This window comes from Ptychodera flava, chromosome 19 (genome assembly GCF_041260155.1).
Source record: "Ptychodera flava strain L36383 chromosome 19, AS_Pfla_20210202, whole genome shotgun sequence".
Classification (NCBI taxonomy): Eukaryota; Metazoa; Hemichordata; class Enteropneusta; family Ptychoderidae; genus Ptychodera; species Ptychodera flava.
Window position 1 is genome coordinate 30,761,941 of NC_091946.1, and position 16,904 is coordinate 30,778,844.

At 37.3% G+C, this 16,904-nt stretch overlaps 1 protein-coding gene across 1 annotated transcript; it reads right to left on the reverse strand.

Moving 5' to 3' along the window:
* Positions 1-1,692: 1,692 nt before the first annotated feature.
* LOC139119267 (uncharacterized) lies at positions 1,693-14,263 on the reverse strand. Its single transcript, XM_070682975.1, has 8 exons — positions 13,924-14,263; positions 10,923-10,990; positions 10,550-10,595; positions 9,595-9,733; positions 7,934-8,037; positions 5,987-6,148; positions 3,749-3,951; positions 1,693-2,667 (listed from the first exon to the last, which is right to left on the reverse strand). Exons 1-8 carry the CDS (start codon positions 14,008-14,010, stop codon positions 2,520-2,522), a joined length of 957 nt encoding a protein of 318 aa, XP_070539076.1. The 5' UTR covers positions 14,011-14,263; the 3' UTR covers positions 1,693-2,519.
* Positions 14,264-16,904: the final 2,641 nt, after the last annotated feature.

Here is a 16,904-nt window from a genome sequence, read left to right on the forward strand (position 1 = left end):
GTTCAAAATTTATCGGGATTCCGACGAGCTCTACCGATGAATCATTTTTTTCACGGACTCGTAGAGCAAAGTTGAAAGAAAACAGATTTGTCTGCTTCGACGCCATGCTGCATGTGTGCTTGATCAAAATTTGGGAACAGCGAGACGTGATGATCGTGCACGGTCGGCATTGATATAATTTGTCGCAACATTTCTGTCAATCACTCACTTTAAGAAACTATCTGAAAATTAGCAACGAAATTCATAGGCACAGCTGACATGATAACGTGCCTAACGTGATAACGTGTGGACTACGATGCCGATTTTTCAGACCACGCCCAGAGAATCCGAAACTTTCCACACAACATGAGTGATTGACAGAAATGTGTTGCAACAAATTTCGTCTGGTCACAGGGCCTCATAAGTGCCTATTTAAGTCAATATTACAGCGTTTTTCTTTCTTTTTCAATGTTACAAATAATCCAGCTGAAGAGCACAACACTTGTGTAGCTGTCTTTTGTGTAGCGTGTATTGGCATGTATAGTGCGTCCTCGTAAATGTGACCTTTAGTTCCGTGACCTCTAGGCCCGGCTCTAGCCATGCCTACTTCCTGCCCTGCCCTCGCTATGCATAGTACAGTAAACACAGCGACGTCTGTACACGTGGCCAGAAGGCATGGCCAGAGGAATTGGCTAGAGGTCACGGAACTAAAGGTCGTATTTACATATGATCACATTCCCCATTGAGGGCGCACTATACATGCCAATACAAGCTACACAAAAGACAGCTACACAAATGTTGTGCTCTTCAGCTTTATTTGTAACATTGAAAAAGAAAGAAAAACGCTGTAATATTGACTTAAATAGGCACTTATGAGCCCCTGTGGTCTGGTTGTCGCCTAAGCTCAGTCGTGGGGAGTGCTTTCGGTGTTATCCTTTGCGTATAGAAAACGCATAACGATGAAAAAAATGCGTAGAGAGTCAATGTCAATGCGTAAATACGCACGATTTTTGCGTAAACGCGAACTCTGAGTATCAAAACAAATTTAACCGTGGGACTACAAGAACACTTACGCTGGTTATTAGACAGGTTTGGCTACAGGTTTTACGTGAACGTGTAGAATCCACGTTGGCGTTGGCGTGCTACAAGAACGGTGTGTGTAGCTAATTCAGCAGTTACTTGCTGTTCTGTCAATGATGTCAGCATACCCAATAAATTCTAGTGATCACTCCACCCCTCACCGATGTCATGCAAGTGTGATGCGCCAATTTTGAATCTATGCAAATCAGATACATTGCCCATTGAGTGGGAATGCTCTGAAAATGGCCTGAATTCTCAACGATGCATCATTTCTCTAAAACCAGGCCAGTTACATGCCTGACCTATTGAATTGCCCCAGTGTTGTAGAAATTTTGGATATCAAACAGCTTCAAGGAAGAAATTATGATTTTTTATTTGAAAGCTTGTACACTGCTTGGACGGTCAGAGATGGTCCCTTCCTATTATTTACTGTTTAGAGAGTCTGCCGAGGCAGTACTGTGACCACACATCAAGTTACTGAGCAATGCTGCTGCAGTGTAACTATATGGACCATATTTCTGAGAGTTTGTGCTACAACTGCATGAATTTGTCATACATACTGATCATAATTTAGGATTTGAGTGATTTAAGGTACTTTTGTAAGTATAAAATAATGACAGAAATATTATTTTTCTATCAAGAATATTCATAATCATAAATTTATTAATAAGAGGGTCTATACAACAACTTTGGTATGAAAACTGATCATCATTCAGGATTGGTGTGCAGAAGGGTACTTTTGACAGAAATATTTAATTTTTATCAACAGTGTTCATAAATTTATTATTTTTTACACTCTTGCCATGACTGATAATGCCTTGTATCCCTGTGGTATGAAAATAGTTGCCATATAAAAAACTTAATTTTCTTAAAAATTACACAAATTTTGCATATTTCTGAGAAAACGTGCCAGACCATTGGGAACACACAACCAAACTATTCACATGTAGGCACCAATGCGTGCATCCCACTGCATGCTGTCACATGTGCTTGTTATTATCTATACTAAACCACTGTACTGTCTCTGATGTGTATCCTACCCAACTGTGTCAGAAAGCCACCTATAGGTGTCCAGAAATTACAGTATTCTGCAGTCATGCATCTCTGACAAACTTTTTGGACTCAAAATATTAGCTTCTACTCACTTAATATTGGTAAAACTAAACAATCACAATTATAAACAAATTTCTGAACATGATTTCCTGAGCTGCCACCTCAAAAGCACATGTATGGTTTGTCAACCTATAAGGCAAAGAAAAAAAATCATATCACAATTTCTCTTAAAAGTTCCATAGTACACCATTAACATCTAAACTTTTTATCTATGTTTACAGCAAAGTACCTGTATCAAGCTTCCTTACAGGCTACTGGGCACTGCTGCAATACTTAAATGTCTTTTAAAGGATTTTAACAAAATAATTCTGAAATGTTTGAAGAGAAAAATTTTATGCACTGTATCCCTATGATACTTTCTCTTTCATAGCCTTCTTGACTTCAGAGATGTCCTGTGGTGTTACCCGGCAACAGCCTCCGATCCACTTGGCTCCGGCTTCTATCCAAGCTGGGACGTATTCTGACAGTTTCTTGGCATTTTTGTTACCATGCCAACTGTGAATATAACAATGACAGTTTAAGGCCTGTGTTAGGCGTCAGATTGTCTTGCCCGGAAATTTACTAGATAGATTACGATTTCAATGGAAAATGAAAGGCTAATAATAATTATTATGGGTTCTTATATAGCACACATATCCACAAGTACTTTCGCAGGTATTAAACTTTGATGAGCTGTGTGATTTATCTAACAGACTGCAACAAGGTGATGAGTACCGTATCTCCAACTTGTGGTGTTGAATTGTTGTGAGCCATTGAAGTAAGAATGAAGTGAGATAGAAATTCATTTTTTGTGTGCACAAATAAAATGTGACCTATCAGTATGTGACCTATCAGAATGAACAATGTCTACTTTGAGCTGTTATATGTCTGTGAGTGATCTGCTATGAGTTGTTGTATGTAAATTGGTGGGCTGCAATGTGTCTGCGGGTCAAAAGTCATGGGCTGCATTTGAGTTGTCATGTACATGCTAGTGATCTGCTGTGAGCTGCCAATGAACTGCACATCATCTCCCATGAGCTGCTATTTGCAGCTCACAGCTAATTATATATGCACAAAATCAGACGAAATGCAGAGATCTGCAAGTTGTCTAATATAGCTGAGCTGCACAGATCTGCAACAGCCTCCAGGCAGCTCAATGTAGATCTGCAGGTTTGGTAAGGGTAGATATTTTATGATTCTGGTCCTTCAGGTAGAATGCGCCCCTGTAGATATTGGACTCTAAAACTTTTCCAATTCTTTTCTGATCTACCACTTGGGGGGCTCATTCTGAAGCCCTTGGAGAAAGAAAAACTTTCACCATCTTAGTTTTTTGAAAGTCAATAATTTTATTTTCCTCCATCATCAGAGTTAACACAGGAATGGTGGCCATTTTGAATTTTAGATATCAGTAAATCTTGTATAATTTGTTTCCCTGGTGCCAAAAGTTGCACAGTGACCCCCTTGATTTTGAAAGAGAAAGGTTGAAAGATTTATTGAGGAAAGTTTGACCAAAAGTTTAAGTTTTTTACTTTAGAGGTGCATACTACCTTAAGAGTACAGAATAAAATGTGATCTTATTCATCCCAAATATACTCACTGTCCATCCTCATGCCATATCTCTCCACTATTTGGAAAGACAATCAATATCTTGTCACCATTTTCACCCTTGATTTGTTTTAACAATCCTTCCACATACTGGGGTGGAGTGCAATTAACACCAACTCCTATCACTGAGGGCGCTGTTGCTGCAACTTTGATTGCATCAGCAAATTTTTCACCATGGCTGACATGTTCATCATCCTAGAGTAAAGACCACATTCCTGAATTAGAGATTTTGTTAAGCAAAGAAAACATAGTGCCAAAGTCCCTGAAGCTACTATAGACATGGATACAAAATTAAGTATTTCCTGACTGTATGAAATTATCTCACTTAGGTCATCCTAGGGACTTGTAAACCAAATATTAAAGCTGTCTGACCAGCGGTTTTGAAAAAACAAGCAACTGAACAGGTGACAGAGCTCTGTTGTGTTATGTAGAGAATAACCTTTTGTGACACATGTATTGATGAAGAAGGTGGATATCTTTGATTAACATTGTAAGTGAGTTAATCTGTTGAATAAGTTGAGACTGTACATACTCAGAGAAAGCACAATGAAGAGACAAATGTTTGAAACTTAAGAAGTTCAGGGTCATCAAAAGCATTATAAGGAATCATGTAACTTTCATTGCACTGTTTACACAGATTGCATAATTGCTATAAATAGCACATGAGGAATCTTACAGCCCAGCTTTACCATAAAAACCCTATCACTTTGACCACTCTTTTAATTGACCACTCTATTTTTTTCCTCAAAAAGTAATTTTATTTTATCCTTACCAAGTCAACCATAAATGGAAATTAGAACTTTCTCTATCTCTATCTCTATTGACTATTTTGAGAAATTTCTTTTAGATAACATACAGGGCACAATAAATGACGGTTCAGAATATGTCAAAGTTGGGATTCAAGAAAGATGCCTTTACATGTTTTAATCCTCCAAGATGGTAAGCATTGCACTATGAACTGTCAAAAAAAGTTGAACTTTCTGATAATTCTACACTAAAATTATTTTGGCTTTGATGATTTCCTAATTAATTCAATTATTTAAAATCATATCAATTATTTTTTTCTGGGTGAATTGATAGGGTTTATACAGTACAAGAATTACATACAATGTAAGTCAAATTTTGACCAAAAATGATAAAAAAATTCCTTAAAAATACACATTTGCATATTTCATCACAATTTGAACAAATCTAAGTTGGGTTACCCCTAGGGACCTGTATACCAAATAACAAAGCTGTCTGACCAGCGGTTATGAAGAAGAAGATTTTTTACCAAAAACACCTATTTTGGCATAAATTTGCCTATTTTCAACAATATCAAAAAATAAAAAAAAACAGTTTCTCAAAATCATATTTTTCATCTACACAACAAATATCAAATCAGTAAGTACTGCGGTTCTCAAGATATTTGAGTGGACGGACGCCTCACAAACGGACATACATACATACATACATACATACATACATACAGACTGACGACGGACGCCGGACGGATACCCATCCCAATAGCTTCTATAGACTATAGTCTATAGTAGCTAAAAACAGGTAATATTAATTGTAATAGCTCTGATACATATTCAGATGCACAAGGTTGTAGAGCAAAAGAGCCTATTACCTTGGAAAATATTGAGCTGATGTGAAGGCGCTTCCCCCTCAGCAATACTCTAGGACTTAAATAAATGTATTAGAAAATGGCACTTGGTGTCACTTCTCTCTGAATACGGTAAAATACAACACCAACAATGGTTTGTAAACATGTGAAGTCCAAACAAATGATAACTGCATCAAGTTAATTGAAGAAATAGCACCTTTTTTAGCATACTGGATTTTACTCTGTAACTGTTAATGTGTATGTTAAATCTAACCAAAAATAAACCTTAAAATCACTTGAAACAAATTTTGTCCATTTTTGTAGCTGTGTGAAAATAAACAGACATGTAGTGATGCACCTTGATTTCTCACAATAATATCTCTTTCACTGTCAAACTCTTATTTTCTCTATGTGTCAAACTAAATACTACAAGTTATGTCCATTTAACCTGCTACATGGGTAAAGCATTTGTTTTGACCTGTCAAGACAAATACCTCAATCCGTTTCATGCAAAAGATTTGGTACCATCCAATCATATTCACCTGTTACCCTGACCTCTATACTACAAAGAGGGGGTTGATGGGGCTCACAATGATATTATAATCCTAGAATTATATACATTTACATATTCCCACATACCTTGCAAGAGAAACAGATCCATGCCTTTTGATTTGGGAAATCTTGGAGTAGTTCAACAATGGCTTCTGCCTCAGCCAATGCAGGCACAGTGTCAATAGCTAGAATATCTGGATTAACCTCAGCAATGACTTCAACTTGTTGTCTATGCCAGTCAAGTAGAACCTCAGACAAACATTTAAGAGGTGAAGATTTTAATTATTACTATGAAGTAAATTAAACTTCTCTGTTGAAAAAAGTAAGTAAAGTCAATTTTTGTCCCTCTGTATTATCCAGTCGATCCTCTTTTCAGATTTTGGTCAAAATTTTGATAAACTCTACACAATAAATGTGATGTCCATTTGGTCCAAAATTATCAAAAATTTATTGACAAATTCATAAACATTGGTAAAATGTTGGCGGGAAAATTACAGCACTCAATGGGTTAACTGGGCCACTGCCACAGCAACTTTGAGGTTTCATGCCTGACAGTTAAAGCCTGGTTATATAACAAGGTAAAAAGTTTGCATATAACAGTATCTATAGGAAGTGACAATTCATAAGCTGAATGAAGATTTCTATAAATACACAGAAATAAAATGTTCACCTCTTTAACAGGCTTGTGCACATGTGCAACCACTGTCATTAAGTTGTTGTACAGGTCTGTGTTTGCAAAGACACATACAGTTGAGTATGGTAGTGTGTAATAAGGTGTGTGAAAATATTCTGCTTGCATCAGAATCTGTACCTCGTGAATGAATACAGCTATGTGCAGATAGAAATTTGTGACATAACCTGAAAATTCTCCACATCTTTCAAAGTGAATTGCGATGAACAAACCTGTCATTTCTAAGCAAGTTACATGTAAAACAGGTAAAATTTTACCGAGTTTCAGAATCTGTATGAACAGTCCCTGAAATTCAACATTGCATACATACAACTCTATGTATACAGTCACGTTTAAGACCTATGGCCACAGCAATGGATACAGTGAGATAGTACATGATTGCACACAGTTTTGTATTGCAACACTAGACGGTGGTCTTTGAATACAGCTCTGAAATCTTAACAAAAATTACAAGCCCTGTAACAGGAGCTGTTAAATATATCCAGTAACACTGAGGAACTGACAGAGGCATGGAAAAGGCACATCCTATAATATATAAATATTTCATTGCTAATGAAAGAAGGTAAAACAATGGGCTACATACTGTGTTACACTGAGATATTTGTCTGTCACACCTCTGTCACTCTTTATATTTAAATTAGTACCATTTCTTTTTATCTACCCTGAAGATCGAGGCAGTCCTCAATCCCTGGTTTTCGTATCAGTATTTGTGAACATGGACTATTTAGGGACCGTCTCAGATTGTCACATAAGTTCAAAAAGCGAAATCCGTTCCTTTACGGGGGAGGGGGTTTGACCTCTATTGAATTTGTGAACTTCACTTTAGCACTTTTATTTTGTGATCACAAGTTCTTCAGTGGCTATGGTAAAATCCTACATTGTACTCTCAGGGAGACATCAACATTTCAAACTTTTGAACTTTCGTTAAGGGGGAGGGGGGAGGGGGTTTTGATCTAAATGAATTAAGGAATTTCGTTTTGTGAACTTATGCAACAATCTGAGACGGTCCCTTACTACATGTTGGTCCTTTGTTATCCTTTGAAAGTGAATGTGTTGAGAGATACAGCTCATAACAAACCTGCTCCATTAATACTTTCACCTCAATAGTTTGGCCCATTGATTGTGGACCTGTTTACTTGGAATTGGGGGAGAACAGGACAAACTGTGTGATCTTATTGTCTTGATGCCATTGTTGTCATGTCTAAGGCCTTCTGCTCCTATTAGCTAAAATACCTGTGTAATCACCTCTCACCACCATGGTTTGGCCCAAATCCATTGTTACCAATGGTGATTTTGGACCTGTTTACCATGAATCAGGGGTGAACAGAATAAAGTAGATTTACCTGTTTTGAATCTTTGGTAACGTAATCACCGGTATATTCGGATGCGTCCGCATAAAACACTGCCCTCGGTCCAAGAGATGCAGCAACCAATGGGAAACTTCTTCCTGAAATCAATATTGATGAATGAGTGTATTTTTAATGTTTATAGGTACAAACATTACCCACAGCTTAGTTTGCTTAATGATATTCAGATCTGTATCAAGGATAAAAATGTAAAACATAAATTTATAATATGGCTAAGTTTTCATACTGCCAGCTGTTAACGTTGATTTGTAGAAATTTGGAAAGCCTGGTCTTGGAACCAGATGTGCCATGATTACTATGCAAATTTAATAGGCCAGGTATGACTGAAGAGATTGTGTAATGTGGTTTATCTAGGGTTTATGTATTTCTGAACTTTGCAACTCTGTGAAAGTTATTTAATTTTCTTGGGCAGTTTACTGGAGTTTCCTTTTGTATAAAGGATCTAGACAGTTAAATTTTAGTGCGGGTTGGTCAAAATGCTGACATGAAAAATTTTTGTTCCAAAATTTGACAAATTGATATGTTTTTTGTGTTTCTTCTTTTGTTTTGATATGCACCATTCTGACATTTTCACATGTATTTCTGTGATACTCATTTGGATATTTTTCTAAATTCTAGCAAGAGAGTGTCTGTTGTGTGAAGGTGCTTCAAAAGCTGCACAAAATTTTGTTGGCTGATTTTTCATTCTGATTATTCTCCATCCCCTCCCTTTGACATTGTAGTCTAACTTTGGAGTAATCACAAGATCAGGAGACACAAAATTACAAATGTTTACACTCAATTTACTACATATTTAGCTAATTGGCAAGACTCTTTTGCAACTTGTGTTCTTACGATTATCATGCACAGGGAGGAATTTACCAATGATTAGTAAGTTACTTCATAAGGAGGAATAAAGAAAAAACTTTTCTGATCAATTTACATGCAAAAATCAATGCACTGTCCTCCTGGGGTCCAGATATTTTGCACCAAAACCAGTTCGCCCCACACAACTTCGTCCCAAAACCATTTTGGACCAAAACCACCTCGTCCCAAGTACTTCTTCATACAATGCCACTTCGCCCCAAGTACCACCTCGTACTGAAATCACTTCGCCCAAAGTATAGTACCGTCAACTCGTCCTAAAACAACGATGCCACGACGTATCATAATGTTGTTTTTACCTGCAACTTGGAAGCATAATGTGTCAGGACATTTTGGCTACCACGAACCATTTATTGTTGCATGAAACCATAGACAATAGAATTAGAAAAAAAGAAACGCGCAAACTACTCAGTGCTACAACTCAGGTGCCGTGCACGGAATAGCACGATGTTATTTTCTCAAAATGTGTACAATTTCAAGATTTCAGTCCTGGGATGATAGAAAGGTGATGAAAACTTTGATGGTAGTGGTTGGTTAATTTCAGCTTTACAGGCTGGTGATAAGTTTGGGGCAAAGTGGCATTGTTTTGGAGGCGAAATGGTTTGGGATGACATGACTTTTGGGGTGAAGTGGTTTTGGTACAAGGTTGTTTTGATGAAAAGTGGTTTCGGTGCAAAATGGTATGGGATGAGATGGTATGGTGTGAAGTGGTTTGGTGCAAAGTGTCTTGGAACCGTCCTCTTTGTCTCTAATAGATGGCTTATCCATTGTACCTGTGTCTTTTCCGGATTTCTTCAGCTCTTCCCAAAATTCATCTCTCGCTTCCACAGCAAGCTGAACACCCTTCTTTAAGAGTTCTTTAGCTTCTGATTCTGTTGTTCCATGGAATTTCTGGAAACCCCAAACACTGGCCTGTAGGAAAAAAGCAGTCATTGACTATAATTACACAGATGACAGAAATTTCAGGAAACCTTAAAGCAGCAGTCGTCAATCCCTGGTTCTTGCATTTATACTTGTTGGCATTGACTATTTATGTGATTTTAATCCTTTGTCCTCCTTTGAAAGTTGTGATAAGTTCTGCTGATAAGAAAATTTGCCCCTTCAAACAATTAACCTACCAAAATAAATAAATAAATAAATAAATATATGTATATACACAAACATCTCCAGGTAATTCACACACACACACACACACACACACACACACACACTCACACACACATCAAACACATACACATATCAGGAAAGAACATGATATTTCATCATATTTCAGACAGTGTCTGTCTGACTTTTACTGAATCTTTGAGCTCCATAACCTGTAACCTTTGATATACTTTTTACTAGTTTTGTTCTATGCATTTTCTTGCTGTGCTATTCAAAAAATCCAGTTGAAAGTTCAGTCGCAACGTAACCAGCTAGCTGGTGTGTGAGTAATGTCAAACATTATTGTTGACAATCAAAGTCTCGTCTGGACTAGAATTCATTCTCAACAATAATATTGCATAAGGTACACATAGTGGTTTCCATATATTAGGAAAAGAATAAAACGTACATTTATTTTATAAAACGAAAACAATGAAATTTAATCAGAAGTTACACTTTTTGGTCAGTTCACTCAAAGGAATCAAATAGATTTTGATATATTTATTTCCTTTGAGACATCATTCAAGACATTTACTACTTACTTCATGTGCTTATATCAGGTCAGATATGGACATAGTGACCTACCTGGTATGTACCAGTTTCAATGATATCTGCTCCATCAACGAGAAAACTGTCAACAGAAAAAGCAATTTCTCATCAATGTTGAATGACAAATTGACAACACCCTGTAGATATACCGAACAAAATCCCTGGAATATTGCATGGTGAAAACTGAAATTGAACCGATGCATGGTATGCAAATAATACTCTATACCAACAATCAATCTTTGTTTCACAATAGCTGATGCAAAATCACCAGGTAAGGCCAAGAACAATAAAAAATTTGTCTCTTATCCTAGACATATTGCAAAAATGGTCTCAATTGACGTGCACAAGGATGAGAAACAAACTTTTTATATTTCTTGGCCTAATGTAATTATCAGTTTTGTATTACAACCTTTTGTGAACTTCTTTAACTTCATCCGGGTTGGTTGCTAGTAATCTGGCACTCCACAAAGGATCTCCCTACAGTGAAAAAGAATTGCAGAAAACAGGCAATTTGTTTTGGAGTTTATTGACATTGCTATGATGTTTACCATTTCATGTTTATGAAGAAAAACACCAGACTTTTTGGCAAACCAGAAAGTTTATTCTAAGGGAGGGTAACATTGGAACTACACTCAAAGGTTGTATGGGACCCATACTACTAATTTTAAAACTTAATCCTGAGTACACGTGTCACGACTGTCTTCACCCTCACTCAAACCTGTCTTTTGCGAACAGTAGTCATATGTTTTCTAGTCTTTACCAGACCATGGTGGTAATATGGGGCGGTAATACTTAAGTAATTGAAGATGAACACACTGATAGAATTGAGGTTGATGGTTTATTTACTTAACAGGAACTCAGCCAGAGTTAGAGCTTAAGTTATCTGATAATCATCTCTCTCTCTGACTGAATTTTATTTCTTATTTATCACACTTGAAGTTTACTTTCTTACGTAAAATTACTCGTAAGGTAATAAATACTCGTTGCAATCTAATGACACACCATCTCGTGATACAATGAATCGCTGACTAGATCTTCATAATTTGTTGATTCTGCAAATTTATATTTGCTGTCGGTACTTTTATGAGCATGGTGTCACATTGAAATATCACATGGTGTCACCTGAGAAACAACGTGGCGTACCAGGCCACATCATACCAGGCTGTGATACATTTGTCTTCATGTACATCACAAAATTTAAATTTACAGCTATGTTGAGGTGATGCGTCTTCTTATTGTGCATGAAATACATTGTTTATAAACGATTTTAAAGTCACCAAGACACACTTTTCATGGGACATCGACCTCTCCCTTTAACAGCAAGGCATACTAGACCAAAGGGGGGATTTTCTCCCAATAGGGAGACCTAGAAAATTACATGTATTGTGAAACAGCTTTCCAAATCGCAGTCTCTAATTTAATGAAGAATTCTCTCATTTGGGACAATTTGTCCTAGATGTGTAACAGTTTAAAACTTGTTAATAATTGAATTCCGGGACATGACTTTGACGTTAAAAAGTATAAATGGAGTTGATCCACATGGCAGAGATACATATTTCATTTAAGTGACATTTTGCTGCAGGTCTTTTCTACAGAAGACATTGCCATTATTGACTAAATGTGAAAATATGCAAAGAAAGCAAAGGTAAATTTTTTTCAGAACAACTAAACCCACTCTCAAAGTTGATGATGAACATACTGCTACACTTTTTCAAATGTGCAAATGTCTGTTAAATTGTGCAGAACTATTCTGTCAAAAGATGTCTCCATATTGGGAGAAATTTGCTAATCAGTGGTAAATTTTTTTCCCAATTAAGAGAAAACCCCATTTTGGTCTAGTGCGCACTGCAACATGACCTTGTCCCCATGCTTAACCCTTTGAGCACTGTACTTTTCTCCCACCAAAATTTTAGTGCTAAATTTTACCAATTTTTATGAATTTTTCTGTGACGTTTTGATAAATTTGGACAAAATGGACATCACCTTTCAGGTTTTTCTAAAAATTTCCACACAAATCTGAGAAAAACTAACGGGGGTTTATATTTTATAAAGGGGACAAAAATAGATTTTGGCACTCAACGGGTTAATAGGCATTCCGTTCTTGCAAGTTAAACGACGATAATCACAAGGTTTGTCACATTTCTGAATACATCTGATCAAAATAAGATGCACAGACAGCGATGTCACTTTCCATCTTTGCTTGTTCTTAGGGAGCCATCATTATTTACAGACTGGGGGTCGGAACAATCTGACGGGCTCACTCAAAAAATTGAAGCAACAAGGGGGGTTCCTCAAAATGTGGAGAGAAAGAAGGGGGTGACTCAATGTTTGGTACAAAATGAATTGAAATACCTCTCAGATTGCACCATTTCACACATCAGTTTCTCAAAATTTTCCATGCGACCCCCTCTCGTGCTCTCCCCCTTAGAGTGTTCTAACAGTTTTACTTAGTAAAAATACACATTGAAAACACCTCAGAGATTGTATGATCAGACTGCAACATTGCACATGTCAATTTTTCAAAATTGTCCATTCACTTTACAGAGAGGGGCCTGGGACACCCCTGACATTTTCTGCTTCTGCCTTCTGCATGTTCTCCACTGTACTTTCAAATTCTGCCCTGTCAGATAGCCTAGTGAAAACCCTAACATGATACCCATCCAAAGTAAACAATACTATGTGGTTGATGGGTATACTGGTTATAGGATGAGCTTCTACATCTACATTTTGTTGCGACTTTGAATTCCGTTTGTTGGTTTCACCTTTTTCAACCTCCATGAGTGAACGGATGATAATCTAGCAGGGTACACCTGAATTTGAAAGGTCTTTACTACTTTTGTGAATACATGTATTTACAATATTTAACTTTTCAAAGTGGGGCCAGCCTGTCGAAATTTCAGTGTTAGAGAGGGGTTTACTCTGATTCATCATGGTTGGCGGGGGTTACCCCAATTTTCGGAGTTTCCAATGAAGTTCCTCCGGACACCCCCCGGCCGTAAATAATGACGGCTCCCTTAGTTGTCCTCGTCAGCTGACAGTTGCCGCATATAAATTGTGCAACGGCGTCATCTCATCTCTACATTTGAATTTAATCAATTTGAGATCTGAATATTATATGCTTTGGTCCATTGTAGACATATCACAGTCACCTGTGGTCTTAGCTCTGGACCGTGGCAGGGTTGACCTTTTGATGACCCGCATAGCGACGCACGTTACCCCGCCAACAGATAGCTGCGTTTCCACAGCTACTACTGTGGTCTATTCCGCTCTGCATCTATGCGCCCCATAGACGCGTAGACGTGTGTACAAATGCCTGGGAAGGACCGTTCAGGCATTTGTACACACGTCTATTGCGCGCACAGAAGCAGCGCGGAATAGGCCGCAGGTGACTGTGGACATATTATACTTACCCCGAGGGAAAATCCGCGATTTTCGAGTTCAGTGGAAAACCCACCATCGATGACTTTGTACGTTATCTCAGCATCGTTACTATCCATTCCAGTGCACAGCTGTTGAGTGGTCGGCAGAAGTGTAAACCTTCGCTGAATTCAGCTGAGGTCGTCAAGGTGAAGTTCAATTGGTCAAGGTAGTACGGAGCATTTATTGGATACAACTGCTATCGGCTGCTAATACTAGCGAAAGATAAAGATTAAAGTGTCTGTGGTGGTCGACGGGCCAGTGATAGCATACGCACATGTTCTCCAACGCAGACGACATCGAGCTGAAGTGACAGACCCTGCAGTGACCTATGAACTTCCGTATTTACAAAGGGTCTGAGGGCGCTCTACCAAGAGCATACACTGTACTAAAAGGACACATTGGTTGAAATTCCTCGAGTACACACTATACCAACATACCAGCACCGACATAAAGGAAAAGGCGTTATCTAATCCACCCTGAATTTCTACCCAATTCCAATTTCTATCCAATTCCAATTCAAGTTTGGAAGTCAATTCATTTGTCTGTATACTAGTAAGGAAAAATTATTTATTACAACAAGATGCTTCACAGAACCCTGCTGAATGAAATAGTTCCCGATTATGTTGTGTACGAACTTTATCCCCTACCAAAATGATTGAAAAGTGTCAGATCCAAAATTTGCTGAAGTGCCTGCTTGACATGATGGGTTAGGGGCCTAAGTTGAAATTCGTCGCCAACATCGATATCGAAAAAGAAAATGCATATACTTTCACAGTTTCCTTTGTAAATTGTAAAGTTGGTTCGCGAGTCATTTTTATCAGCAAAGTATCTCACAAAATGGTTATCCCACCTATATTTGTATGCTTGTGGTAAAAAAACAAACACACTTTGCCACTCTTTTTCGAAATTCACAGTGGTAACGCTTCAGTTACAAAGTGAAACATTCTATAAAAAGGGGCGGGCGCCTCGGGGACAGATATCTGGGCTTTCAAATTTTATCAATTGTCTTCTGATCTACGTTTAGTGGGGGCTCATTTTAAAGCCCTTGGTGAAAGAAAAGTTTTTACCGTCATAGTTTCCGAAAACCGAAAATTTAATTTTTCACCAAAGAATTATCTCAGGGATGGCGGCCATTTTGAATTCCAAATATCATAGGTACTTTGTCTCTCTTTTATACCAAATTTTGCACCCTGACCCCTGATTTTTATTCTTTCTAAGTTAAGAGAATGATCGAGAGTTTCATTGAGGAAAGTTTGAGCAAAAGTTTGTTTTTCACTTTCGAGGCGCATAATATCTTAACCGGCACTCTTTACTATATTTATAAAAAGTAAAGTCATGGTCTTTAAGTATGTTCTTTGCTATAATGATACACGGATTTATTTTACTTTGTTAGAACTTAGTGTTATGGTTTCTTTTTTTAAAAAAATTTCCTTTTTGTTCTTTATTTCTTTATTTCGTCCTCACTTTAAATTCCTTGCTGTTTAAAGTTATCAAAGTTTTGGATGTATCGGTTGAAAAAGGAATAGAACGAGCACTAACACAAACAGTTATTGGGAAAACACGTATTATCCGGAGAGTAAGGCGGAATCGCTATTGAAATGTTTTCATACCACCCTCAATACCCTCAAGAAAATTTTAAGTCCACCTCTGTGTGAACAAACATTTTCAAGGCCCCCCGCATATTTATTAGGAATGTACGCACAGACAAAATAAACATGTATTGCGCAGTTCTGCTCGCAGATGTTCGATGCTACCTGTTATCAGCAGGTTCTAGAACCATATTCCTAAGGCAAGTACTTAAATTGATTCATTTTTAAATGCATCTTTGAACTTGATTTATCAGTCTCAGCGGACGAGTTAATCCAACTCTGGCCAGGTCAATGGCTAGAGCACACAAAATGACGAGCATGAGAGAGTATGCAAATTGGTCCCTGGCTACATTTTGCCAAATTGTGAAAAGCTTAGCTAAGTGACTTAGCGATTTTTTCCCAAAAGTACAAGACACATGTGACTTAGATGCCACTTAAAGTTTAGCAATATTGACAATACTGGAAGGGTAAGATATTCATCAAATAAATGTTTTAATCTCTGAAACTACGGGTGTAATATTGGCAAATTTGGTAAAAAATAATTCTATTTAGTCACACATTTTTTAATTTAAATTATTAGAGTTATTTAGGCTACTGTTCAAAGTTTTACTTTTGTGTTATTGTACGATGAGATATGAAAATTTCATTCACTGAAATGAATGGTTTTATATATTGAATCGATGATTTCACGGATTTTCATGAAAAACGGCGACTTTTCATCGTTTATTTGTAGAAAATCAATCATATGTAATGACCTCATAATTTTTCTTTCATATTTGATTAGTCTAATATGCCAGAGCTAAAAAATCCCTGATAAGTGTCAAGTCTCCAGGTCTTCCATGTGTTGCTCTCTTGCCTGATCTTGTGTAAAAGTATGTTTCACTGTCATGAGCGTCATATATTCTTTAACTACATCAGAGTCAGAGCTATCTCTGTCACTGCCAGTAGGTGCAGTGACAGTGACACTGCCCATTGGCAGAAGATAACACTGTAACTTCGGAAATTTTGACAATTTTTTTCGTTCAGTTTTATTTAACTACGTTATTGCTTTATACGCTCTACAGCATGAACTGTCCAGTATTCAGCTTGCCAATACAGCCTGTGTACATGTAGGCCTCCCACGCATTTGTATTCCATACATTGCATAGAAATATTGAAAAAAATATATGCAGTTGCAGCTTCTACTATGTTACGAGGCCTACTTGGTATTTTTACGAAAATTCAATGGCATTCATAGATTTTAACTTTCCTGATAAAAGTCATGAAATGCGACAAAATGGTTCTAAAGTTCGTTTAATTATTACCTACATTAGAACCATTGAATGACGTAAAAATGTTATTCATTTTTCATTGAATTACCTACCATTTAGCCTACCAAACCT

Coding starts and splice junctions, on each gene's coding strand:
- LOC139119267 (XM_070682975.1), bottom strand. CDS start 14,010: ATGGATAGTAACGATGCTGAGATAACGTACAAAGTCATCGATGGTGGG. Junction 9,734..10,549: donor TTGAAACTGGTACATACCAG/GTAGGTCACTAT, acceptor TTTTTCCTACAG/GCCAGTGTTTGGGGTTTCCA. Junction 2,668..3,748: donor ATATGGCATGAGGATGGACA/GTGAGTATATTT, acceptor TTATATTCACAG/TTGGCATGGTAACAAAAATG.